The sequence below is a fragment of the Drosophila nasuta genome, chromosome 3, assembly GCF_023558535.2.
Source record: "Drosophila nasuta strain 15112-1781.00 chromosome 3, ASM2355853v1, whole genome shotgun sequence".
NCBI lineage: Eukaryota > Metazoa > Arthropoda > Insecta > Diptera > Drosophilidae > Drosophila > Drosophila nasuta.
The window spans coordinates 23,320,076-23,346,361 of NC_083457.1; the positions used below are offsets into that span (position 1 = coordinate 23,320,076).

General features: G+C 42.9%; 4 protein-coding genes across 7 annotated transcripts; 2 read left to right on the forward strand and 2 right to left on the reverse strand.

Annotated features, from left to right (window-relative positions):
- The first annotated feature begins 4,157 nt into the window (after window positions 1–4,157).
- LOC132791494 (uncharacterized) lies at window positions 4,158–15,646 on the forward strand. 3 transcript variants are annotated; one of them, XM_060800436.1, is made up of 21 exons: window positions 4,158–4,176; window positions 6,903–7,075; window positions 7,140–7,487; window positions 7,557–7,651; window positions 8,084–8,270; window positions 8,356–8,488; window positions 8,570–8,712; window positions 9,040–9,226; window positions 9,416–9,528; window positions 9,628–9,918; window positions 9,984–10,139; window positions 10,276–10,944; window positions 11,746–12,214; window positions 12,290–12,498; window positions 12,602–12,780; window positions 12,862–13,001; window positions 13,078–13,729; window positions 13,792–13,961; window positions 14,029–14,277; window positions 14,349–14,474; window positions 15,177–15,646. In XM_060800436.1, exons 2-21 carry the CDS (start codon window positions 7,003–7,005, stop codon window positions 15,229–15,231), a joined length of 4,644 nt encoding a protein of 1,547 aa, XP_060656419.1. In that variant the 5' UTR covers window positions 4,158–4,176; window positions 6,903–7,002; the 3' UTR covers window positions 15,232–15,646. The 3 variants fall into 3 exon arrangements, with proteins under 3 accessions (XP_060656419.1, XP_060656420.1, XP_060656421.1); XM_060800437.1 differs by lacking the exon at window positions 4,158–4,176 and adding an exon at window positions 14,560–14,591; XM_060800438.1 differs by lacking the exons at window positions 4,158–4,176; window positions 10,276–10,944; window positions 15,177–15,646 and having other exon boundaries at window positions 14,349–14,478.
- Window positions 12,911–14,968, reverse strand: LOC132791495 (uncharacterized). Its single transcript, XM_060800439.1, has 2 exons — window positions 14,851–14,968; window positions 12,911–14,791 (listed from the first exon to the last, which is right to left on the reverse strand). The coding sequence occupies exons 1-2, from the start codon at window positions 14,918–14,920 to the stop codon at window positions 14,655–14,657; spliced, it is 207 nt and encodes a 68-aa protein (XP_060656422.1). The 5' UTR covers window positions 14,921–14,968; the 3' UTR covers window positions 12,911–14,654.
- Window positions 15,647–17,097: 1,451 nt separating the features above from the next.
- On the forward strand, window positions 17,098–24,006 carry LOC132793353 (mucin-2). The gene is made up of 6 exons (XM_060803236.1): window positions 17,098–17,491; window positions 17,873–17,986; window positions 18,046–18,416; window positions 18,480–21,376; window positions 23,570–23,695; window positions 23,755–24,006. The coding sequence occupies exons 1-6, from the start codon at window positions 17,228–17,230 to the stop codon at window positions 23,898–23,900; spliced, it is 3,918 nt and encodes a 1,305-aa protein (XP_060659219.1). The 5' UTR covers window positions 17,098–17,227; the 3' UTR covers window positions 23,901–24,006.
- Window positions 23,975–26,138, reverse strand: LOC132793356 (putative uncharacterized protein DDB_G0277255). 2 transcript variants are annotated; one of them, XR_009633114.1, is made up of 3 exons: window positions 25,875–26,138; window positions 24,299–25,809; window positions 23,975–24,243 (listed from the first exon to the last, which is right to left on the reverse strand). XR_009633114.1 is itself a non-coding variant. In XM_060803239.1 (2 exons), the coding sequence occupies exons 1-2, from the start codon at window positions 26,023–26,025 to the stop codon at window positions 24,413–24,415; spliced, it is 1,548 nt and encodes a 515-aa protein (XP_060659222.1). In that variant the 5' UTR covers window positions 26,026–26,138; the 3' UTR covers window positions 23,975–24,412. The 2 variants fall into 2 exon arrangements, 1 of the variants encoding a protein (XP_060659222.1); XM_060803239.1 differs by having other exon boundaries at window positions 23,975–25,809.
- Window positions 26,139–26,286: the final 148 nt, after the last annotated feature.

A 26,286-nucleotide genomic window follows, 5' to 3' on the forward strand; every position in this document is an offset into this window, starting at 1 on the left:
ATGAAGCCTTACCACGCCACAACATAACACTCTACCCCACACTTCTCAGTCTTCCGTACGGGGTCCAGACGAGAACTCATAACGGTAATAGCCAAGCTCGGCACAATTACGGCTTGCACATGAAGCAGTTTCGGGGCAGTCGGCGCATTAACAGGTTAAGCATTAAGCAAACTGATTGAATCAAATTATACTACTATATCATAAGTCAAGTATTGGGGTCAAGAAATCGAATTGAATTCAATTACTTATTTTCATATTTACTATACATATTTAGATTGTTGCAAATTGGTATTTGTTTTAACAAATGGATATTTCGAAATATCGAAAATAATGCATATCTTTTAAATTAAATAATAATTTTTTTAAAAGAACTTAATCTTTTGGTATGTCACCTTTAAGGAAATCGGTGCCCAATTTTTGAAGTCAACTATTTTGATATTTGGATTGTTGAAAATAATTAAATGATTTACATATCGATAACAATCAAACAATCTTCTACATAAAGTTAAATAATAAATCAATTTTAATAGTGCTTAAGTCTTAATCTTATGAAATCTTTATAGAAATTGGGCTGCAGTTTTTTACATTTTATACAAAGCTAAGTAATTATTTTTAATGAAGACGCTGAATCAATTGAGACTCGAAATTTTAGAGGTCAAGCTAAATGATTTTAATACTAATGATTTTGTTAATTTCTATCATAGCCAAAATTATGTCAGACATTCGCTAAGAAACAGTCAAATTACAAAATAATCTTTGACCTAAAATCAATATAAATTTAGAATGTCAATTATTACAATATTATACTCTTTTAAGTAAAGATTAGAATGTGGTAACATAAGAAATAGTTGCATTCATTCGAATTCTATTTAATATGATCAACTTTAAGGTTGTCAATAAAGAATTCCAAAAATGTCGTTAAAAAAGAAAGAGTATAAAAATAATTTATATATTTTAAATTAGAATACGAGTTGAACGATTAAACGCAAGCGTAATCGAAATGACCGTGGCCAAGCTATGCTAATTTCATACAAAGAGATTAAGGAAAGAGGTGCGAAATAAAATGGGTATTAAATTAAAAATAGTAGTAAATAATAAACACTTATGTAAGCGCATAAAAGTCGATTTAGCACGCTTTTCTGGCTTAATAATCTAATCAAGCGATGTGGCAGGATTGGCAAATGTGGCAAATGTGAGGTAGCCACCGAATGTGGTAGCGTCTGGCTGTGCGAGGCTGTGCACCCCACAGACTTTGGGGGCATAAAGATGGCTAATAAAACTCACACATTCGCTGTGCAACGCATGACCATAACGGTTCACAGTCTGCCACATAAAGAGGAGTCAGCCAGAAGGTCGTGTGTCCCAGACGGTACAACCATTCCCAAAACATCGATCATCGTGTGGGCATCCCACTGTCATGGTCACACAGAGTGTATAGGATACGAATGCATTTGGTGGGCCTGCCACAGTGCAGCACAGTTGCTGCTAGGCGGCTTGCAAACTTGCAATGCGGTTTTGATTGACAGCAAACAAGCCAAATGCATTTCAATTAAACGCTAACCGCTTCACAAATATTTCCATTTGTGTGCAAGTGAGTGTGTGCTGGTCAAGTGGAAGTTGCTGCCGCTTTTCTATTCAGTCTTTGACTTGGAATGAGAGAAGAGAACCCGCCTTTGGAGAACAATTCGCAGCAAAGCTGAGCTGAGCTGAGTTGAGCGAGCGGTCAACTCATCAGTATGCTGTATAAATTAGAGCATCAAACGGCGCTTTGCCAACTCGGAACTGGTCTATACTGTTATTGGCCATCGAAACAGATGCATGGCCAGTATATCCACCTATATGTCTGATGGTATTTCTATACTCCAACGTTGTGTGTGTGTTTGAATCTCGCTTGCAGCTGAAGAGTTCAATGCGACGCAAGTTGCCAGGTTGCAAGTGGCTGCAATCGTTGCCGCAGATGTTGCTGTGGCAGTTGTAGCTGCCGCATGCCACAGGCCGCTAGAGACAATCAATGGCAACAATGTGCTCTGCACTTGTGCATATATTGTTGTTAAATTGATATCAATTTGCTTTAATGCCTTTGCCATTATGAGGACTATTATATTGTTAGGCTTGGTCAATGTTAAATAAAACACTTTATTAGCCCCCCCGCCTGCAGCTGCTGTCCATTGTGGTGGAGTCAACAGCCGTTGGCGCGTGTTACGTGAACTCGTTGTAATCTGCATTTATTGAGTACCATGAAACTGAAATGGCAACACCTTGTCGATGGCAGCATCCCAATTGCCACCACTCGCTACTTCGCCCGTCTAGTGTTTCAGAGCAGCTTAACCACATCAACGTTGCCATCGACATCGCCATCGACACCGAGTTGTGGCTATCTAAACGCCGTTAGATGCTTACAACTTGTTCAAGAACCTGTATTAAAATCAAGCCAACAACAAACTTGGCTGCCACGCTCGAAAAAAGAAATTTGAATAATTCCCAAGCTTGTTTCATACATTTTGTTATTAGTTTTACAGGATTTATGGTACAAGTCTGTGTGGCCTGCCTTCTCTTTCGTCGCTTCCCTTTTCCATTCGCATAAGATTAAGACGTAACTCATTTGACACATAAATAAACAAATTCGTTATTTATGCGATCAATATGAGCGAGAAATTGCAGCGGAAGTTAACAAGTTTACGACTTGCGAATCTCTCTCTCGGTTTTGTCTCCACCTCTTCCATTCCTCGGGGGCAGGTTGATTGAACTCTTTTATGCGACATGTTGACTCGCTATTCACATAGACTCGTACTTGATGATGTTTTGCTATACGCTTCAAAAATTGTGAATAAATAAAATTTAACATGAATTTTTGTTGATATTTCCATTTTATTGTCAGTTAATGATGCTGATGATCTAATGGTTTCATAGTCACGCTAAAATTCAACCATCCAACATTCGCAAATTGGGTTCATTGCACGCTCATAAAAACCTATTGAGGGGCGTACTTTGCTATTTTAACCCCCGGTACTGCTCGTGCTGCAGGGCATTTGGGATTTACTTATCGTATACTTACTGTTTTTTTACATTTGCGTATCCTAGAAACCATTAATAAAGAATGTTTCTTAATAATTTAATTGCTAAACTTCGGGACGATATCAAGAGTACTTTTAGATTTCCAAAACATAATATTATATGTATATGTTATATAAACTAAATATCCTAGCAATGGATGTCCAATTAACCATAGAATTAAGGTTGCCTAGAGACATTCATATTATGTATTTCATAATAATCATTTTCTTTATAAAGATATAGTCAATTTTCAGTTTGTCCTAACATACAGTCGTGAAACTCAGGGCGCCCACAGATATACAGAATAACCTTTTGCAATACTTCATAAAGAAATTAAATCTATTTTCATCATATATCGTATGGATTGCCAATCATGCAGCAAATCTCATTGCATCATGAGATCTTTCCAAATTATTACGAAGACTGTAGAACTAAGGGTACCTACAGATATCTCTCACTTTATTGCTTGCTGTGGGCTGACACTTAACTTACATTCATGCAATTAATGGTAGCTACTGGACTACTGGGTCTAGTTAGTGAGTAATCAATCGTTGATTGCAAATCGCCGCTCACATGTGCCAGCTGTAAGGCATGACAATTCCAATCTAATGCTAACCATAGCTCTGGCTAATTGATGCTCGCTTGGCTAAGCGCCTAAACGTTGCAATAGAATCGTAAATATTGTAATTGGAATCCTGCATGGCCAATCAATTGGCCGAGGTTGATGCTGAGGCTGGTGCACTGGTTCTGCTTACGCTGCTTACGGTTTCCACATTTCAATTCCAGATCGAGTTCTAGTTCTGGCAGCACCACAGTTAACCTCCATAGCCAAGGGGGATCTTCAATCATATCCACGCTTTTCCGACTGTTGCTCCCCTCTATAAATTGCCGCTCGTTTTGCTTCGCACCAGCTACACACGAAAAGTAACTCGATCTTGGTCAAAACTAACTATCGCAATGTTGTAAAAGCCAACAGCAAATTTCGACTTTGTTGAGAATGTTGCTTACAAGTGCCTCCAACTTGTTGCCATGTGTTAGTTGTGTCTCAGATTCCTTCTCGTGTTGGTCGCTTGTGCAATTTATGGGCGCCACAATGTCATCGATGTTGTCTCGTTAATTGGGGTTAGTCGAATGGAAAATATACTAACTAGATCTATTTATTTGATAAGTGTGACTCATGGACCGACTGGATTAGCCTACAGCATATAATTCCAAGTCTATTGCTTTCGCATTTTGGCCAAATAAAATTTATTAGGCTATTGACGATTTCACCAATCTCCAACGGAATCGAAAGTTGGCACTAGGATGGAATTGAGGAGTTGGTTTGCCAGATTTCTGTTAGTTCCTGCTAAGCTGTGTCTCAAGATCAGCACCTATTAAAGTTGATCCAGTAACAGGCAGTTAAACAATTGTTATTAAATGAAGTTGGAGGTTGTTGCACCCACTTAATCTGCATGGCAACGAGGCACGCCTTCAGCTCATTAAAGTTCAGCCGCGCCCACACACCACACACACACCATACACCCAATGGCGACAGGTGCAACCCAAAGAGCAGAAGTAGTATTTAAAATATTCTGCAATAGCCGATGACCGTTGATGTTGCTGATGGTTGATGGGTTGGCTGCTTGATGGAGCCAGCCTCGAACTTATTCAGACGTGAAGCGCATTCACATTCACATTCACATTCACATTTACATTCAGATTCAGATTTAGTTTTTGGTTTGCCATCATCTGCAGCAGACAATGCGGCGCGGGAGCGGCAATCGTTTAGTTGTTGAGTGGATGCCCTTCACAAGCACTGGGGAAAAAAGAGTACTCGGATTGTGAGTGTGAGTGTCCATGAATTCGAATTCGAATTCAAGTGAATGCTGCCACGATGAATGCTACGCCCACAGGTGTCATTATAGTTAGCGTTCAATGTTCCATGCACATTGGGCCAGAACGGGGGCCGAATCGAGGCAGAACCGTTCCGTCCCAACCCATTCCCGTCCCTTCCCGACCCGACCCAAGCACACGCACTCGCAATCGCACCTTGCCCCTGTGCCGCACACACATGCTTGCAACCCCCAATACCTCACCACACCCATGAATGTTTCTGCGTGTGTCTATGTGTGTGTGGTGGGCTTTTGTCAACTTTGGTCTGCTGGAGTTTTGTGCTTTACTCGCTGAATTGATTAACATTTGAATTGAAATTCACGTATTTAGAACTTTATGTTCTCTCTTTTTTGTTGTTGTTGTTATTATTGTTCTACATATTATTGTTGTTGTCTCCACATCTAATTAATTCCTCTTTCAGTCCATTGTTGCTGCTGGAGTTTGTTGGCAGTTGCCATGGATTGGCACTGCTGCCCCCGCTAATGTTAATGGTACTCTTAATGGGGTAATGTACCGACCACCGATCGCCGACCACCGCGATCACCGACCAACAATTCAGCCATCCAATTGCAGCCCAAACACCACACTTTTGAAGTCTGTTGGACATCAACGCATTCAGTTTGTCGCAAAATATTCTAACGATCGGTCAGGTTTCGGTCCCGGAATTATCCAGCCGGCGACAATTTTATTTAATTTACAAATAATTGAGTGTTTAGTGCTATCGGTTGCAAACAAATCGTTCATTTATATCCTCAATTAATTACATCAATTAAATACATTTCAACATCCTTGCATAACCAACGGTGTTAAAAAAAAAGGTGAAATAAATAATTGTGTTAAGCAAAAAAGTTATTTTAATTGAAACGTGTTGTCCTTAAGGATAATTGACTAACACATTTTATTAAAAGTGCTAAAAAAAAAAATTGAGTTTAACAATGAAAAAATAAATGTTTGGGTTTTAAAAAAATTTAATAAAGATTAACAGAATATAGAAAGCAAAAAATGAAATCAAAATTATATAACAAAACTATGCAAAGTGCTAAGTGTGTAATAAAATCAAATAAAATATATAACATAAAATAAAATATCTGAATAATAATAATATTCAATATATTTGAACTCTTATGTAAATCACACAATTTGCTTAGACAATAAATTAAAACAAAATATCAAGGAAAAGTTATAATTTGTAGACAGGAAATTAATAATAATACTCCCAGATTTTAAGGACTCGAAATTCGTTTTAAAAATTAAAAATAAAAATAAAAGAAAACAAAGGCTAGAATTTTATGAGAATAATATAGATTGTGAATAATTCAAATTCCAATTCAACCTACAATATTATAATAAACCATAATATCTCTCCTTGTAAAAATCTCGAACATGAATATTTTACACACACAAAATTTGCCAACTTATATTATAATTTTAATTTCACAATTTGCGAAAGTCGTTAAAGCAAACTAATTAAAAATTCGAGTTTCCATGGTACAGCCGAACCCTTTGAGGTCAATGCGAGAGAGCTTAGTGAGTTTTTCTTTTTTTTTTGTGTGTGTATTTTTCTAGGCAAACTCAATTCGTACTATTGTGATTATTCTAAACATAAATAGCTTTCGTTGGACAATAAGCCGGAAGCAACATCCGGAGTTGTGGATCGATATGAGCAAAGCTACACGTAGCTCGCAGCTTTGTTGGCTTTTAGTTTAATGATCCAAATTCGCGTTACGCATTGTGCACATTATGATGCGAGTTTGAGTTTGAGTATGACTATGGGTACTCGAACTATCCTACTCATACTCACAAATATTTAACAATTCATGTGACTTTTCCATCTCATTTCGAGGAAAGGGGGTGCTAGGCATTTTATCACTATTGAGGTCGACATTGTCATCTAGTAATTTGGCTAGCTTATCAACTCATTTGATTATTTCGAATAGATACGTGAACTCATGTCTGTGATCATATTTCCATAGCCGCAATCCAAAACACGCGATTGAAAACTTTCAATGCGGTGCTAATAATGCCGCGTTAAAGTTGTTCCATTGGAAAAAAGCGAAATCAGAAAGGGAGAACATGTTGGCCCAGCTGGGACTACGCGTAGTTCTGTTGGCCACGTTAGCCAGCCTCAGCTTTACCCAGAGCTCTGGTAAGTTTATATTATATATTAAATATGCTTTAAACAGTACCTTGACAATTGGTTCATGTCCCAGCTCAAACCACCTGCAAGAATGGCTTAGGACGCGTGCTCTATGAGCGTCTGCCCAACCAGCAATTACAGGGCTACGATGACGATGTGGTGCGAGATACAGCCCCTCCATTCCGGGTGTTGGAGAAGTGTCAGGATTTATGTTTGCGTGATCGCACTGGCACCAATAATCTGGTGCGCACTTGCACCAGCTTTGACTTTCAGCCTGGCAGTCGAATCACTTCGTTTGGTGGCACCTCAGAGTACGAGGAATCACTCTGCTATCTGACATCGGAACAGGCGGGTCCCGAGGGTATTGGCAGCTTGATGTTGGTGCCCAACAGCGTGCACTTCAACGAGATCTGCCTGACATGTGAGTTGTGTGTTGTGGGTGTTGACAGCTCCAGAAATGGAAACTTTAAAATCTCTCTGTAAACTACAGCTAGCCGCCCGGAGCGTGAGTGTCCCAGTCGACGTTATGTGTTTGAACGGCATCCGCGCAAGAAACTCAAGTTGCCCATCAGCGACATCAAGGAGGTGAGTGATATTCAACTCTGATTGGTTTTTTGTACCCAATACGCAAACGGTAGATGGTTGTTTCAGCTTAGTAGTAATCCGAATTAAGACAAGAGGCATTTTCGACTTCCATTAGCATCTGAGTGTTTGTCGGTCTCTGTGTCCGTTTATATGAACAATTTCTTCTCTGAAACTATGGCAACAACAAATTGAGTGACAATGCTCCTCCCTAAGTGTAATAAGCTTGTGCTGCAATTTAATTACGCCCACTTTTCCCCAGTAAAACACACCCAACACGAAATGGAAGGTGGCCTAAAAGATATTTGTTAGTCGGAAAATATGTATATTATTTGTTAATATAGCGGGTATCTGCCAGTCAACCACACTTGAAAGTCGTTTTCTTATCTGTGGCCTTTGTGTAATTGGGATGTTGTCTTTACCTTCAACACACAGATAACAGCCGCCAATCGCTCGGACTGTGAGGACAAGTGCCTGAATGAGTTCTCATTTGTGTGTCGCTCTGCCAACTTTGATTCCACGATGCGCTCCTGTACGCTTAGCAGATTCACACGACGCACACATCCGGAGCTCATGGAGGATGATCCCAATTCAGACTATCTGGAGAATACGTGCTTGAATGGCAAGTCTGACTCATATCATTTATAACGGAATGAAAACTCATTTAAACAACTCTACGTTCAATCATCTTCATCTTCTTTCTGCAGCTGAGCGACGTTGCGATGGTCTAGCGGTCTTTGTGAAGGAGGAAAATAAACGCCTGGGCGGTCCCTTTGAAGTGGACATCTTTAATAACATGACACTGGAGGAGTGCCAGACCATGTGCCTGCGTGCCGAGAAGTAATCACTGTCCCACTCTTAGATTCTGCTTCATTAGTTGTAATCACAAAATGGCTTGGTTCGTTTCCATTTGCATTGCAGATACTTTTGCCGTTCGGTGGAGTTTGATGATCAAAGCAAACAGTGCATACTGTCTGAGGAGGATTCCATTTCGCAGAAGGATGACATTAGCATCAGTTCCAGCCCCACACATCATTTTTATGATCTTGTGTGCCTCGATAATCGTAAGTGGCTACCGCAAGTTAGCGCCTACCTCAATTGCAGTAACAGCACCCCAGGACAGAGAAGACATCACAAGACAAGACAAGACGAGACCCAATGTAGACCAAAGAAGACCAGAACGGAGGCAGACACAGCGTTAAGTGCACCATTAAACGCTGACCACTCAAACATTGAGCCAGACTGAGGACACAGAGTCGAAAAGACTCTTTGACTGCGACTACGACTTCGTCTTCGACTGGGGACTTTGTCGGACATAACGACAGCGAGATTACAGTGCACAACGGCTGCTTCTGCCCATTTTGCCATTCTCACATTGATTCCCGTTGCAGAACGCGCCAACGATTATCCAGATAACTCAGTTACCTCGCACCTCTTCTCAAGCGGCCGTCGGCCAGATACAGCATTCCAGCGTTACCGCAACTCGCGTCTCGGCGGCGAGTTTCACTCTGAGATCACGGGACGATCGTTGAGCGAGTGCCTCGACGAATGCCTTCGCCAGACGAGCTTCCAATGCAGGTGCGTTCTTGGTCCACAGTGCTTGCTCCATTGCCGTTGTCAGCTTGCAGTACTCGTTTTTTGTGTTCTCCACTTCAACTTGAAAATCGAACAACCCACGGACCACTTTATGATCCGCAACTGATCTGATCTCTTTCTCTGTTTCTCTGTCTCTCTGTCTCTCTGTGGCAATCGTGCAACAAATTGCAGGTCTGCGGTGTACAGCGATCGTTTTCGTACTTGTCGCCTCAGTCGGTACAATCAAAAGGATGGCATGCGCATTATATACGATGCTGATTATGATTACTATGAGAATCTAATGTGTAAGTGGCTTGGCCAAACAACCATTACAGTTGCTGCTGCTGTTGTTGTTATTGCTGTTTCTGCAGCTAATGGAGTCGTTCGTAATTTCTCTTCCACAGTGAACGTTGTGGGCGGCGGCGCCGATGGCGACGGCAGCCACAGTGGCAGCGATCCCAAGCGACCCGGTGATCAGTCAGGCAGCAACTGGAGACAGCCTAACAAGCACGACGATCGCTATGGACCGGGGTCATCGAGTTCTGGCGTGGGCGGACCTGGCTCCAGCCTTGGACAACATGGTGGACCAGGGGGAGTAAATGGAGGCAGTGGCAGCAACCGCCTACCACCTGGCGATGGCATTGACTATGGTCGACCGTACGATCGCTATCCCGACGTGGCAGCCAATGAATATGGTAAGATCAACGAAGCATACATTAATTGTTTACAAGCATTTTAACGCTTTGAACATGGTCAACAGATCGTTATCCTTATGGTTATGGTGATCGCGATAGAGATCGTGACCGTGATCGTGATCGCTATCCACCAGATCGTTATGGTGGCCCCGGTTCTCGGTACCCAGGCCCAGGTGGCAACGATTACGGCAGACCCTATGATCGTTATCCCGATGAATATGGTAAGTGATGTATGGCAATGGGTACTGATCAATTTAACCCTTTAATGTCACTCTTTATACCTAATCACTGCTCGATACTGACAACTAATTAACTAATTAATTAACTAACCTGTCGCGCTGCAACGCAACTTATTAGATCGGTATCCCATGGGTGTCAATGGCGATAGGGATCGAGATCGTGATCGTGATCGTTATCCAGAACGCTATCCACCAGATCGTTATGGAGACCGTCGCTATCCGGATAGGGATCAGGATCGAGATAGGGATCGTGATCGTTTGCCTTATCGACCTTTGCCTTATCCAGCCATCAACGACAACTCTTTGCCCAGTGATCTGCCCCACACGCGACCTTTTCCCATTGATGATGATGCACCTTATAGACCTTATGGCTATGGAGGTGGTGGTGGAGGTGGCAGCAGATACGGCGACAATCGATATGACAGTCGCTATCCAGCAAGATATCCACCTAGTCGAGATCCTGTTGGTGGCTACACTGGTCGCGATGCTCCTGACAGCATATTCCCGGATAGACGTTATCGTCCCTCTTCTATGGATCCCTCTCGATATCCCTATGCGCCAGATTCACGTGCCCCACCTGGACGTTATGATGATATCGTGCACAATGCCCGACGCCCAGAACCCGAATCGGCCAAACGTTATCCACCCGCTCCCTTAGCACCCACTGGCAGCGCCAGCAAGTACGCCTCCACTCCGAACCGCTTCCCTGTAGGTAACGAGCGGTATCCGATCGACATCTTCAAGTATGGTAATCGCCTAGGTGGCAGCGATCTTGGCAGACGCCCCGGTAAGTAGCTCACACTAATACAACTACCAGTCTAATCCGACTAGCCACAATTCTGATCACCGCTAACAGTAAACAATGCGCAACCAATAGTACCTTGTTACCATGAAGATCAATGGTATTACCTAGTGACTGATCGCATGGGCGTTTGGACTTGAACATATCTTTTGAATATCATAGTAATTCAACAGATTTTTTTTATAAATACTACATTTGTTGTCATAAAGTCAACCTTTTGATTGCCCAGTGAATATGGCATCCATAGAATCGTTTTCTTTTAATATCACAGGTCAATAATAAAGAAAAGTGTTTTTCATTTCTTTTTACACTTGCTTTCCTCCGCTGTATTGTATAGTATTGTTATAATAATAAATTTAGGTAGACTTAGTTCTAATTATCTGGCTATAGAAGTTATACTCGTACATATGAAAACATCACCCATTGAGTATTTGTATAAAGAGGAAGTTCGTCTTACATAGAAAAACTCTTTTACATTGAAAACTTATCGACCAAAGTAAAGCTCTTGCTTTAATGACTAACAAGCGCAAAGCTTAAAAATTGAATAGCTTTGACAGCTATAACTGTTCTAATCCATATATTATACATTTTAAAAATGTCATTCACTGCAGCTGGAGCTTTCATTGCAAAGCGTACCAGTGTAACCACATCGATTTAAAAATGAGCTTAAATTTGTTCTCCTATTGCAGAACCCAGCTGCATACTTTTAGTGCCCACTCTGCGATCAATGCGATTACTCCATAAATATTTGATTTACATATTTTAATCTTAATAAATTTGTCTTAGGCTTAGATCGCCCACCACCATACTATGACTACGACTACGAGGAACGCTATGGCGATAGATTTGCGCCTGGCCCATACGATAGGGAGTACGATGGACCGCCTGGACGACGACCCCTGCCAGGTGGCCCCTATGGGCGTTACGACACGCCTTTCAATCGCCCCTACGGTGGCGTTGGAGGCGGTGGCAGTCTCGATGATCGTCCCCTGCCCCTACCTGGCCTCGGACTGGGTCTATCGCATCCGCCCACACCGTATGGTGGCGGCTCCCATGTGGGAATTGGTGGAGGCGCTGGTCCACCGCGACCGCCCATCACCCGTTGCGAGGAGAGTGACAACTTCAAGCAGATTGCGGCCAGACACAAAATGCGACGACACTTTGTAAGACGGGCACTGATCGTGCCAAGCCTGATACAATGCGAACGAGAGTGCATCGAGACCAGGGACTTTGTGTGCCGCAGCTTTAACTACAGGTTCGAGACAAAGATGCGCGATAAATACTAGCTACAAGTGCAAGCTAAGAATGCAATTGTGTATTCAATTTACAGAGACACTGCCTCCAGCTACGATGATCGCGACCGAGACCGCGATCGAGATCGTGAACGGGAACGCGAACGGGATCGAGAGTCGCCCAACTGTGAGCTGAGCGACAGAGACTCGCGGGAATTGGACATACACGATCCAGGCTCTTTCGACGCCTCCAACTATGATTTCTACGAGCGCAGCATTGGACGCAGCGATGGCGAATGCATGGATGGTAACTAATCTTTTGGCTAATAGCCCATGGCTCGCATGCCAATTGACAATTGACTAATTGCTCTGCTATTTGTTATATTGTTATTTGTGCTATTTGTGTACAGTTACCCAGACATGCAATGAGGAAGGCATGGAGTTTACTATACGAACACCTGAGGGTTTTCTGGGACGGATCTACACGTATGGTTTCTATGATCGCTGTTTCTTCCGCGGCAATGGCGGTACAGTGAATGTGCTGCGCATCAGCGGACCCCAGGGCTACCCCGACTGTGGCACACAACGCGTAAGAGATGACGCTATAACTATGGCTACATTAATCATCGATCGTTATCTCGTATCTCTTATCGCTCTTTCTCTTTGACAGTACGGCGATACGCTGACTAATATTGTGGTCGTGCAATTTTCGGACAATGTACAAACAAGTCGCGATAAGCGATACAATCTCACATGTATCTTTCGTGGACCCGGCGAGGCAGTTGTCAGCTCTGGCTACATCGGCGCGGGGTTGGTTTCAAATGACACATGAGACTGATGACACGTAGATCTTAATACAAAACATGTTTCGCTTATCGAATTTCAGCTCGGGCAGTCCCATTCCCATCGAGTATTTGCCGGCCGAGAATACGCTCAGCTCTAAGGTGCGACTGAGTATTCTCTACCAGGGCAGACCCACCACAACCATTGCTGTGGGTGATCCGTTGACCTTCCGACTTGAGGCGCAGGATGGTTATAATCATGTCACAGATATATTCGCCACCAATGTGGTGGCTAGGGATCCCTACTCTGGTCGCAGCATACAGTTAATAGATCGTTTCGGTTGCCCTGTCGATCCTTATGTCTTCCCGGAGCTGGACAAATTGCGCGATGGCGACACACTCGAGGCACGCTTCAATGCCTTCAAGATACCTGAATCCAATTTCTTAGTTTTTGAGGCTACTGTACGCTCTTGCAGAGAAGGCTGCCAGCCAGCGTATTGTCCTGGTCCCGCTGGACGCCAAGAACCCTCGTTTGGACGCAAACGTCGATCTTTGAATATAACAGAGTTACCAGAACCGCAAGCACTTGAGGGCGTGAATCAACTGGACACAAACCAACCGGTAGAGGAGGAGGTAATTGTGGTCAATAGTACCACAGTGAGCGCAACACCAGGAGCAGGTCAATTCAATGCCACACAGGATGCCGAAAAATCCAAGGAGACCGAAGAACCGGAGCAAGTACGGGAAATGATTGAGGTGCGTGAGAATCGACTAAACAGTGTTAAGCACTATAATATACAACTTAACGATTCCCGCAGGTCTTTGAGACGCGCGAGGAAATTGAAAAGGAATCGTATCCACGCAAACTGGTGGCTCCAGTAGAAACAGTCTGCATGACGCCCGCGGAGTATCATGGCTTGATTACAGCCATTATACTGCTGATGATATTGCTGTTTAGCATAACGCTGGTGGCTGGTCTGGGCTACAGGTGAGTGGGCGGGGTCGACAGTTTGCTAGGAGTGGCATGATTCATCAGTAAATTCTTTTTTCGGTAGACGCTACTGGAAATCTATGTCGAAGAACCGTTTGGTGGACCGCAATTCGCCCATTCATTCGCTGGGACACTCACACTCCTCGATACGCACTCACGAGCGTTTTACCGAAATTGGACACATGCCGAATACAACAGGTGGAGCAGGTGGAGGCAGTGGACATAATCAAAGCACATCTAATCGCGGCTCGAACGCATTTCGCACTAACATGTCCATGTTTGGTGGCTCATTACATAAGACTTTTGCCACGGGGTAAGCTTAACTACTTGTAGTCCATTCGAACTGGTTTACTAATCTTCTTCTCTTTCTCTCCCCACTTGCAGCAACCTGGCGCGCATGTGTCAGCTGCCGGTTATAAATCCCATTCGCTCTGGCAGTAATACTAATCATCAGTTCGAGGATCCCAGTGAGCCTATCTACACCGATCCATCGCTGTTTGAGCGCTCCAGGTAAAGTAATCTCCTCCCATGTGTTTAACACTCCATTACACTCACTTTGTACTCCATTTGACATACTTATATTCATGTTATCTAGGAATCCCCCTGCCATTGCCACAGCGCGTAACTGTAAATATATATATATATATTTTTTTTTTAATATTTTATTGTTGTCATTTTGACATAACATGCTTAGAGTGGACTGCAGACGCAGAGCCTAACCTTGTTACACCTGCCACCACTTCCGCCTGCTATTTGGCACTGGGTGGTGCACCAATCACCTTGCAGCTCGCAGACACCCGTGAATGTTGGCCACTCATTGCCACCAACTAAATCGAACAAAATAGTTAGACAACTAATAATTTGTTTATTCTAATCTTCTACTTACACGACTTTACTTGGCCTAATACGATTAACAAGCGCACTACGAAAACAATAAGAAAACTCAAGTATTTCATCTCGACTCTCAAATCACGTCTGACAGCTTCAGGGAATAAAAAAACTCTGATTTCAGCTCAGCTGAGCGGGATTTTTGTGTTGTTTATGATAAGCCTTATCAGCTAATTGAATAATTCGTTCGTTCGTTCGTTCTTCTAACACGAAAACTGCATGTCTATTTCAATGTTTCCACTCATTCTCCGATTAAATGAAATTGTTTCACATTGCTGATTAACCAAACTCATCTCATTGTTCTTTTTTTCTCCACCCACACAGATCGCTGCGAAGTCTGACCATGGTCGCCGAGTCGGAAGATAATCAAGAGGTCTAAAGTATGCACAAGAGAATTTTGCTCGTCTTCTTGTGATTAGTTTGTAAATAATCTACATAAAGCTGTTCCGAAAGCCACCTAACAAGCTGCATACACTTTCGCAGATACAAATCTTATATTGATATTGATATACTCGTATACATATCTGCATTTGTATCTGTATCTCTGCGTATCTTTGGCCCCTCTGGATAATTTCGCAATGGGTCTCAACAAATATCTATCGATATCCACCTAGACATAAGCCTTAAAACAGAAGAATCTATTAATTTAAAACAAGCAACCAAAAAATAACATAGCAAAGCATTTAAACAGAAACAAAAAAACATAATAAACCCACACACTAAACATATAGTATATGCACACAATTATTTGTATACAACTAAGATATAAAATGCAATAAAGCTTAAACTTATCCATACAGTGCTTGAACTTATTATAATTAACTTAGAAGAAATGGCGTTCTTCGCTTCAGAAAAAAGGAAGACGTAATTGAGTTTTTATATAGCAATTGAGGTTGTTGAATCCGACACCTTATTTTAGAAAATCATTAATATTCACTTATTGATAGACTCCCATAGCAACAGTTCGAAATAGTAAATACGAACATAACTAACTCAATATTACGTTACATTCATTAAGCGCAGTAGAATACACGTTTTCAACTAATCTATTTCTCGCTTCCGGTCTAAAGTATTATTAAGGGTTCCATAAATTCTTCAAGCCCGATTCAATATGCCCTGCTCACAAGCCCCATTTAAATTGGGGATATTTGCATAAGTTGGTCACGCTTTAATTGTTGGCCTTGATTTAGGTCTTATGTAAAAACCCTTTGATTACACTTATTATGATATAATGTAGCTTGTTTATAATTGCATGTAAGTGGCGAATGTAAAAACAGTTTGTCTGGTGTCTGGGCCGAAAGTTCGTGCCGCATCGACCGCCCCAAAAAAGTTGTGAACGTGTTAAAAGACGCACTAGCAATGGGCCCAAAATAAACAGCTCAAAGATATTTCGATGCGTAATTCTCGCCTACGTGTAAATACCAAAAAACCAAAAGTAAAACTCAAATGAACATCACAACTCGATTCACTGAATGATCGCCAATGATGATTTACAGCAGTTTACAGCCATCATAAATGAAGTTCTAAATGAAGTTAATACTCCATATTGAGAGCTTTAATACAACTTGGTAGAATGCTGTCCCAGCTTCAACTGCAGATGCCAACGAAGGCATCTAAAGCGACTGACGATATCGGCCAAGTTTGGTTTTTATCTGGCCGCATGGAAGCATTTGGTTTAATCATTGCGCAATTCTTGTTCCGGCATCGCCATCCACATTGTCATCGATCACGTCCAGAACTGAAAACAACCATTACTCATGCGATGCTATGCGATGCATCGAAGACAACAAAAAGTGCCGCAACGGAAGCTTGGCTTCGCTTTCTTCTACCTGTCATCTACAGCATAGCTATTGCCGTCTTGCTCTGGACCATCAAATCGCTCGCTTTAGCCATGAATTTTTGGAGCAACTGTTTTAAGCTGGTGCAGCGCTGCTTCTTCCGGTTTGCAGCGCACGTGGAGACCGCTCATGAATTGGCATAGACAAAATTGAGACATTTTTGTTTTTCGGTTTATATTTTTGTTTGTATTCTTTGCACTTACTTATTTTCTTGGGCTCTGTGCGGCGTCGACTGAGAAGTCGACTGCGACCGCGACAGCGACTGCAGCTGACAATTGTTTCTTCTACTTAAAGCACGCATCGGTGCAATTGGCATTTAAATTATGCAACATTCTTGGATGCACCAGAGACAATTTAAACGCGTCGCCATCGCTTCAAGTCACACTAACTAGTGAACCGCGTAGCCAAGCGCATTAAAGGACTCGAAGGACTCGCGATAAAAAAGAGAAGTTAGTGAAAAACGCGCTGCGGGAAAAGTGCAAGTGAAAAGTGGAAATAAAGATTTATTCGTGATATATTGAGTGACAAGTGATTACTATGATGCACTGCATCTGGCTACTGGCCATTGTTGTGGCTGTGGCCTATGGTCGCTCGCTGCACGTGCCGAGCGCATACAACCCTCATCCTCTGCTGCCCAATGCCTACTATCCCCAGCCCTACTCCTATCCACCTCCCTCTCCTTATGCCTATGGTTACCAGTCGCGTCCACTGATCTACAGTCCACCTGGCAGTTACTTTGACAACGCCTATGGGCTACATAAACCACTGCCTGGAGGTGGCAATCCAGTCGCCGTCGACTACGTAAGTTAATTGACTCAAATTATATTTGCAGCTTTGTTCAAAGTTAGGAATAATTCTTGATTTAGAAAAATTAAAAGAAATTAAATACGTTAAAATTGATAGAAAATTAATTTGATATTTCAAAAGTAATTAATTCTTACAAGAATACGAAACACGTGTTTATTAGGATCAGACATATGTAATGTGTGAAGTTTATGGTATATTAAACAAATTAATTTTATTAACTTCTGAACATTTTACTAATGGAAGAATTGCATTCAACATATTTCTGTGTTATTATGAATTCTTTTTATTAATTTCTGAGTCACTTCTGATATTGATAATAATCTAAAAATAAGAAGAAACTTATTAATTCATATTGACTTTTATGATTCCCTTTAGAACAATCGCTGCTCTCGTAACTATCTCGGCATTAAGCCGCATCCGGATCAGCAGCAATATTATTATGTCTGTCGCCCCAACTGCGTGATCTTCAGCAAATGTCCGAATTTAGAGGTAATTGCCTGCCAGTATTTAACCAAGTCAATCCTAACTTATCAGTTGATTCCCCACAGCGTTTCAACTCGAGTAGCGGCAAGTGCGTACAGCGTGTGCGTCCCGATTATCCTGTTTATTGTGTCAAGGAGGGACGCTTTCCTTACGCCTACGACTGCAAGGTCTACTACAAGTGCGATGCGAATCTGAGACTGGAATGGTACGGTTGCCCATCTGGCACAATTTTCTCGCCCATTAGCAGCAAATGTATTCCTGGTGATGTCTGTCCTTCCACGGAAATCTCGAACAATGGCAGCTACATTCCGGAGAATTGTGAACTCAAGTTCCCCGAGTGCTCAGAGGAAGGCACATTTGTGTCGCCCACCGACAGTTCCTTGTACTACACCTGCAAGCTGCAACCAAGTGGCAACTATTTGCAGACACGCTTCAAGTGAGTTATAAATCTCCAATCTGCTTATTCCGCATATTAATCTTTTTTATTATCCTTTCTTAGGTGTCCTGGAAACAACTGCTTCGATCCAGAACGCAAGATTTGTCAGCCTAGGCGCAACAACAACTTCCAAAGCTACGTGCCCATAGCAGAGCTTGCCTACGCTCCCATGGCACCTTTCTATCCTTATCTGCCACAACATGGCAACCCCGAGCCAACTTTTGAGGAGGAATACGATCCGGTGCGCGAGGAGAAATTGGAAGCGGAGCCGGAAGCTAAAGAGAGTCCAACTTCTGAAGTGGAGAATGCACAAGTCAAGATTGTGATACTGCCACCGAAGACAACAGAAACCACGACAACAACCACTACAGCAGCTCCCACCAAGAAGTATCCTTCGTATCCCTATGGCTATGGCTATGGCTACGACAAACCCGAGACCCACAGTCTTGTCAAGGAAAACCCCGAGCAAGAGGCAGTGGTTAATATTGTTATTATACCAACAACAGCCAAGCCACAAGAGGATACTACGAAATACGAATACAAGAAATACACATACCCCACTCAATCCTCCTCGACACATGCCACTCAACCAACAAAGCCCGCTTCTAAGGCTCCCATCCTTGTTCCGGCACCAAAGCCTGCGCTTATCGAGAAACAAGTTTTGCATAGAAAAATTGTCATCCTTCCTCCCATTACAACATCACAAACTGAGGAGCCCACAATACCAACCACAACAACTCGCAAGCCAACGACAACAAGCACCACTCAGAAACCCACCACCCCTAAGCCAACAACAACATCAACTACAAAAACTACAACAACAGAAAAGACAACAACTCCGAAAACCACAACGACAACTACAACTAAAGCTCCGACTACTACCACAACGACAACTCCGAAACCAACAACTACAACAACATCCAAACCAACCACAACATCCAAGACTACCACAACAACAACTTTAAAGCCAACCACCGGAGGAACTTCGCAAACGACATCGGTTGATAGCACAATTCGTACCACAAGACAGCTGACCACGAAACTAACGACCTTGACACCGTCACCTTCAACAGTTAAGACGACAAACCCACCTTGTCACCCACCCACCACAACAACCACAACCAAGCTTCCAACAACAACCACAACGACTACAACTCCTAAACCAACAACATCAACAACAAAAGCAACCACAACCACTCCTAAACCAACAACAACTTCGACAACAAAAACAACCACTCCAAAGCGAACCACAGCTTCGACCCCAAAAACAACTCCGAAACTAACAACAACTTCAACATCAAAAATAACTCAGAAACCAACAACAATTTCAACAACAAAAGCAACCACAACCACTCCTAAACCAACAACAACTTCGACAACAAAACCAACTCCCAAACCAACAACCACTTCAATAACAACGACAACTCCGAAACCAACAACAACTTCGACAACAAAAGCAACCACAACCACTCCTAAACCAACAACAACTTCGACAACAAAAACAACCACTCCAAAGCGAACCACAGCTTCGACCCCAAAAACAACTCCGAAACTAACAACAACTTCAACATCAAAAATAACTCAGAAACCAACAACAATTTCAACAGCAAAACCAACCACAACCACTCCTAAACCAACAACAAAATCAACAACTCTAAAACCAACAACAACTTCAACAACTAAAGCAACCACAATCACTCCTAAACCAACAACAACTTCGACAACAACCACTCCAAAACCAACAACTTCGACAACAAAGACGACTCCGAAACCAACAACAGCTTCGACAACAAAAGCAACCACAACCACTCCTAAACCAACAACTTCTAAACCAACAACTCCGCAACCAACAACAACTTCAACAACTCCGAAACCAACAACAACTTCAACAACAAAAGTAACTACAACCACTCCTAAACCAACAACAACTTCAACAACAACAACCACTCCTAAACCAACAACAACAACAACTCCTAACCAAACAACAACAAGTCCGACGACAACCTCGACAACAAAAAAAACCACAACCACTTCTAAACCAACAACAACTCCTAACCCAACAACAACTTCTAAACCAATAACAACTCCGAAACCAACAACAACTTCGACAACAAAAGAAACCACAACTACAACAACTCAAAAACCAACAACAACAGTTGCAACGAAAGCACCAACCACAAAAATAGCAACAACAGCATCCACTACAACTGTGAAATCAACAACGACTTCTGCAACGAAAGCACCTACAACAACTACCATTACGACGACAACAACTACACCAAAGCCTACCACAACAACAACAAAGACAACAACCACTCAAAAACCCACAACAACATCAATAACTACGACTACAACAACAACTACTCCAAAAACGACAACAACTACGACTAAAGCTCCAACAACAGAACCGCCAACAACAACGCCTAAGCCAGCAACAACTACGACGAAAGCAACAACAACCACAAAAGCAACTACAACACCAAAACCAACAATAACAACGACTAAGACTCCAACAACCGAACCGACAACAACAACGCCTAAACCAACAACATCAACTACGACCAAAGCTCCAACGACAACAGAAAGTACAACGACAACAACAACACCAAAACCAACAACACCTTCGACTAAAGCTCCAACAACAACACCAACGACTACCACGACAACTTCTAAGCCCACAACAACAACAGTAACAACTCCCAAACCATCAACAACGACGAAAGTAACAACTCCCAAGCCAACAACGACAAGAACAACACCCAGCGCTAGTCCAACAACTGCAGCAACATCAAAGACGACAACCAAGCTGACAACAGCTGAGAGCACAATTCGCACCACGAGACAGTCGACAACTCAATTGGCCACCTCGAAGACAACTCCGTCAGCGATAACAACGACAACTGCTGGCCAAAATACGACGTTGGTAACAACCACAGAGCCGCCACCGTGTCACAACTCAGGTATGTCCCATTAAACCGAATTTGAGCGCACACTTGCAATGGCAATGAACACATGTCAAACTCGATTACACTCTACCACCCAATTTGCAGATACAAAAACACAATTCGCATGCACACCACAGCAACAACCACAACAACAGCCACAACAAGCACAGTTACAACAGCAACAACATATCAACAGCAACATCAGCAACAACAACAACAATCAAAACACAGAACCAGAAACACAATTTGCCATATCGAAAACGAGTAGAAACCGTTTGCTCAGGGAAAGTGAGGCGCAGTCCCCACTTGTGGCACACAATTTAATTTCCAGCGAGGTCAGTTTAGATTACGTCAATGACGAGCCAGCGCCCGAAGGGGAATCTCTACAAAATATGAAGCTCGAGGAGACCCAAAGCACCACTGTGAAAGCCACAACGCAAAAGCCGCTGAAAAAGCCCTCGACAATGTCCTCACTAGCAGCTGCTCACATCCTAAAGAAACTCTTCAGGGTTATATCGACAACGCCAGCTAGCAGAGTGTCCAGTCCTAGGGTGACCATTGCCCAACTGGCGCGACACAATCTGGCCACCTCTAAGCCCTTTATAGCGCAGTCCTTGCGGATGTCAATCAAGCAATTGGCAACGAATCCAGTCAAGAAGTTTGAAGATGGTGAACCAACAAAACAGTTAGCAATGAATCAAGGTAAGGAAGTTAAAGAATCTGAGACAATGAATCAAGTTAAACAAGTTGAGACTTCCGAGGCAATAAATAAGTTGCCAGTGAATCACACCTTAACTTCGACTGTGCCGCCCATTCGAGTTGCGCAATCAGAAGAATCAGAGTACTATGATAGTAACGAGTATGAACTAGACGAGCAGGACAACATGGTGGCAGGAAATGAGCTAATCAACACCACCATTTCCATGGGAAATTCAACTACAGCTCAGCCAACCAGCTTGCCAGTAACAACCACTACAGCGATGCCGACGACCATACCAATAATTGAATTAAAAGCAGTGGAAACCACCACAGGAACTGCACCCATTGTATTAGATACCACAATGGGTATCAGGGACTTGCTGGAAACAAGTTCTAGTGTTCCAGTTCCAGCTATAGTCAATGCCACAATCTTATCAGCTGCAGTTGTTAAGAGAAATGTGACTGCTGAAGTTGATAACAGTGACAACTATCTGGATTCCGACTATGCCAACGATGAACCCGCAGAGGAGGACGAAGAGTCGAATAAAACCCAAGATTTGAGTGCCCAAAAGAGCATGCTTATCAATATGCTGCGCCAGAAGCTAGCCAGGAGGCACATAGTCAATAAGGTGACACAGTTAATTGCCTCCACCACTTTGGCACCCATTCGGACCACACCCAAGACCACGATAGGCACAACGACACCCGATTCGAATGCCATCAATAGACACAATGTGGAATATGACGACGAAGACTACGATTATTCCAGCGAAGTGGAGGCCACAGCAGGTGACACTGCCATTAATCAGGATACTTTTAGGCCAGCAGTCAATGCTGGCAATGGGGCAACAGCCAAGCGACACTCCATACATCCAGCCATGGTCATTAGTCCGCAGAAGGCAACGCATAAAGTGACTCGCAACGTAAGCGGTTTTGTGCCCAGTAGCGAAGGGTTAACGAGCGAGGCCATAACACCACCACAAGTAGCTGATAGATTCCCCTTTCAAGCAGTCAATCTTGCAGTGGCTCAGCAGCTGCCCAAAGCAGAATTTCTTAGGCAAAGCTTCAATGAGGTTAGCGAAAGGTCAAACAAGCATAAATCAAGCAAAGCAGCAAATAGCTTGACAAGACACAACACACACAAAGGCACAATCAATACGAATACACTTCAAGAAAAATTACATAAGGTAAAGGCCATTAAGTTGACAACAACTCTTTTGCCGCTGGTAAGCCGGCAGAGCATCACAACAACAACCAGCAGACCTCCAACAACCACTAGAGCAACAACAACAACAACCACAACAATTATATCAGAGGTGACAAAAAACACTGCTACAACACCGACTACAACAACCACAACTCCCACAGCAGCCAAACACCAAGAGATCCTTACGGTCAACCACAAACCTTGGCTGCTCCAATCACAGAACCAAACCGTACATCTAGCTCCCATTAATGTGCAATCCAGCAACCCAGTGACTCATTCCTATCATTCCAATTCATTATTAGCGGACACGACCGTTGACTATGGCACAGAGAAGGTGCCGGAGCTGATACTCAAGGTGTATGAGCCCATCGATGTCAAGGTTATCTTCTGTCCACGAGCCTGCGACGAGGACCACGATCATCAATATGGTAAGCTACAAACATAAATTACGTCTTAAACTTAAATTATAATGTCGATTTCATCGTAGACCCAGCTGATAATTATAAGACGCATTCAAACTCGAGTTGTACGAGCAATTGCGATGAGCCCAAGCATCCGCGTCATCATAGCGTAGACCTTGCCTGGAAGCCAGTTAACTTAACTAACACCATCGGCTTCGAGACGATGACATAGGGACACTTTTGAAGCAGTTCTTACCATGGCTATACAACATTAACTATGCATTAAAACTAACAACCATTAATTTAGTTCGAATTGTAATCAAATATATTTGTGTACAATTTAATAAACATTAAAAATAATTTACATGCGTATTTCTGTATTTATTTCTGTTATCCTAACACTAGGCTGGCAATACTAGGTATGCCACAATGAACCCATTTAAATAGTAGAACTTAGATCTTCACTGAGAGTTGTTGGTCAACATAAATTGTTCATGACTAGCACAGATGGAAAGCGTTGAATCGACAACTTTTCAAATGCCATGGTGGGATCTCGGACCAAAACTGAATTAACTCTACTTTACATACATATAAAAGCCGACAAATCAAATACCAAAACATTAAACTTACCAACTTATTTCAATATTATTCATTCAATGCAAATAAATATGTGTGTTTTTAGGTGTATATATACAAGTAACTTGTCTCCTCTATTTCTAATACTGGCCAAACAATCGGAATTGTTTAATCATCAAAGAAAAGTATTTCCAATATTCGCTTCTGCACGTTTTTCCGACGGTCCTTGCTCATCTTCAGCAGCTCTGTGGTGACCAGTTCGCCCAGCAAATGCTCCGACGAACGATGCACACTTGGAGGATTCGGTGGCGTTTGGAATTTTCCAAAGCTCGAGGCATGCGAAGTGCCCGCCTGTTGAGGCAGCTGTTGATAGAGCTGAAACAGGAAATCCGAATTTGCTGGAAACATATTCTGATGTTGCTGATGCTGCTGTGGTTGCTGTTGTTGATTATTGTTGTTGTTATTATTGCTGCTGTTGTTGCCACTCATATTTCCATTGGCAGCATTGCGTTGCATGTTGACCGAATTGCTGTAGTGATTATCGTGTTGCAGCATTGTCTGTGGTGTCATTAGGGCAGCGCTGTTGTCATCCGAATCGTCGTCGCTATCGTGTCCAAAGTGATTGCTGCTACCATTGGCATTGACCATGTTGCCGCCGTTCGCGGAATGTTGGCCATAGCTTCCTCCATTCGAGTTGAGTTGCACTCGAGGCTTCTTTGTGTGATAGTTACCACCACTCGACGTGGAGGAATGCAAATCGTCGCTACTCTTATGATTATATCCATGCGCCGCCTGCACTTGCATATTGTTGGCAATGCCAGCTACACTGGAAGAGGAATGTACTGGTGGCTGTTGGCCCGCAGCTGAGCCCGATGGCGTCGCCTGTTCTTCCTGCACTCCAGTTAAACTAATGCCAGGCAGTGGTGATGACAGTGGCGATTTCATGGAGGAAGACGTCGAAGTTAAGCCGCCTGTGCTGCCAGCGCTGTTCTGAGCAGCATTTATGCCGACGTTGTTCTCTCGATACGGCTCCTGGTAGCCCTGTGAAGAGTCTGCCATGACAGCTGCCACTGCAGCCGCCTGTTGCTGCTGCATTTGAGATTGGGAGATGTGTTGCAGTTGCTGCGACGCCACTGCGGCAGCGAAATCTCTGAAAATCTCCGCCTCAATCTTCACCTGTCCATTTACGTTCTCCAGTGCTGAGACAGCTGCCGAGCTGAGCGCATTCATTGTATGCTGCTGTTGCTCCGACGATTGCTGATGCTGCTGCTGATGATAATGATGATTTTGCGTGGCGCCGCCAAAATGTGACATATTCTTGAGTGAGCTATTCGACTTGGAGTCCACATTATATTCGCTGTAGTTGGAACTGTTTGCTGATTGCGGCGAGGTCAGAAAGTTGGGCACATTGCGATACGATTTACGTGGCTGGATGTGCTGATCCAGAAATTTCATTTTCTCTAAATATGGACGGGACAAATGTTCGTAGACAGGTGGATCGCCCTGTTTCCGTTGGGACACATAGCGTTCACGCAAGTACTTCCAACGCTTTTTACACGTTTCAACTGTGTTTGAAAAAATGTAAATTGTTAGAACTTAACCAGATGGTGTACATGTAGTTGAAGCTCACCATCGGTGCGCAGCTTGAGAGCAATAAGTTGCCAAGCCTCGTCCTTGGTTTCATACTTTCCACCGCTGGCACTGCCATTTAAATAATACTTTTGACGATTGAATATCACGCCGTGTTGAGCCACCTCATCAATGAGTTGCTCATCCATCATGATGGGCTTTTCAACGTTTTCCACGCGAATCCCAACAAAAAAATAACAAATAAAAAGTTTCTTGCTCAAAAGTCGTTTCGGCGAATTAGGGATGGGTGAAACTTACATACTTACTAGTGGTGGCAAGTCTCTTGTTGAGTCTCTTCACTATTGCAATTGGCATGAACTCGTTACATTGTGTAGCCCTGGAAAACGCGATCTAGAAGTTCTTTAAGGTTCTCTATGGAATTTGTTTTTAAATTTTAAAATATTATAAATTAT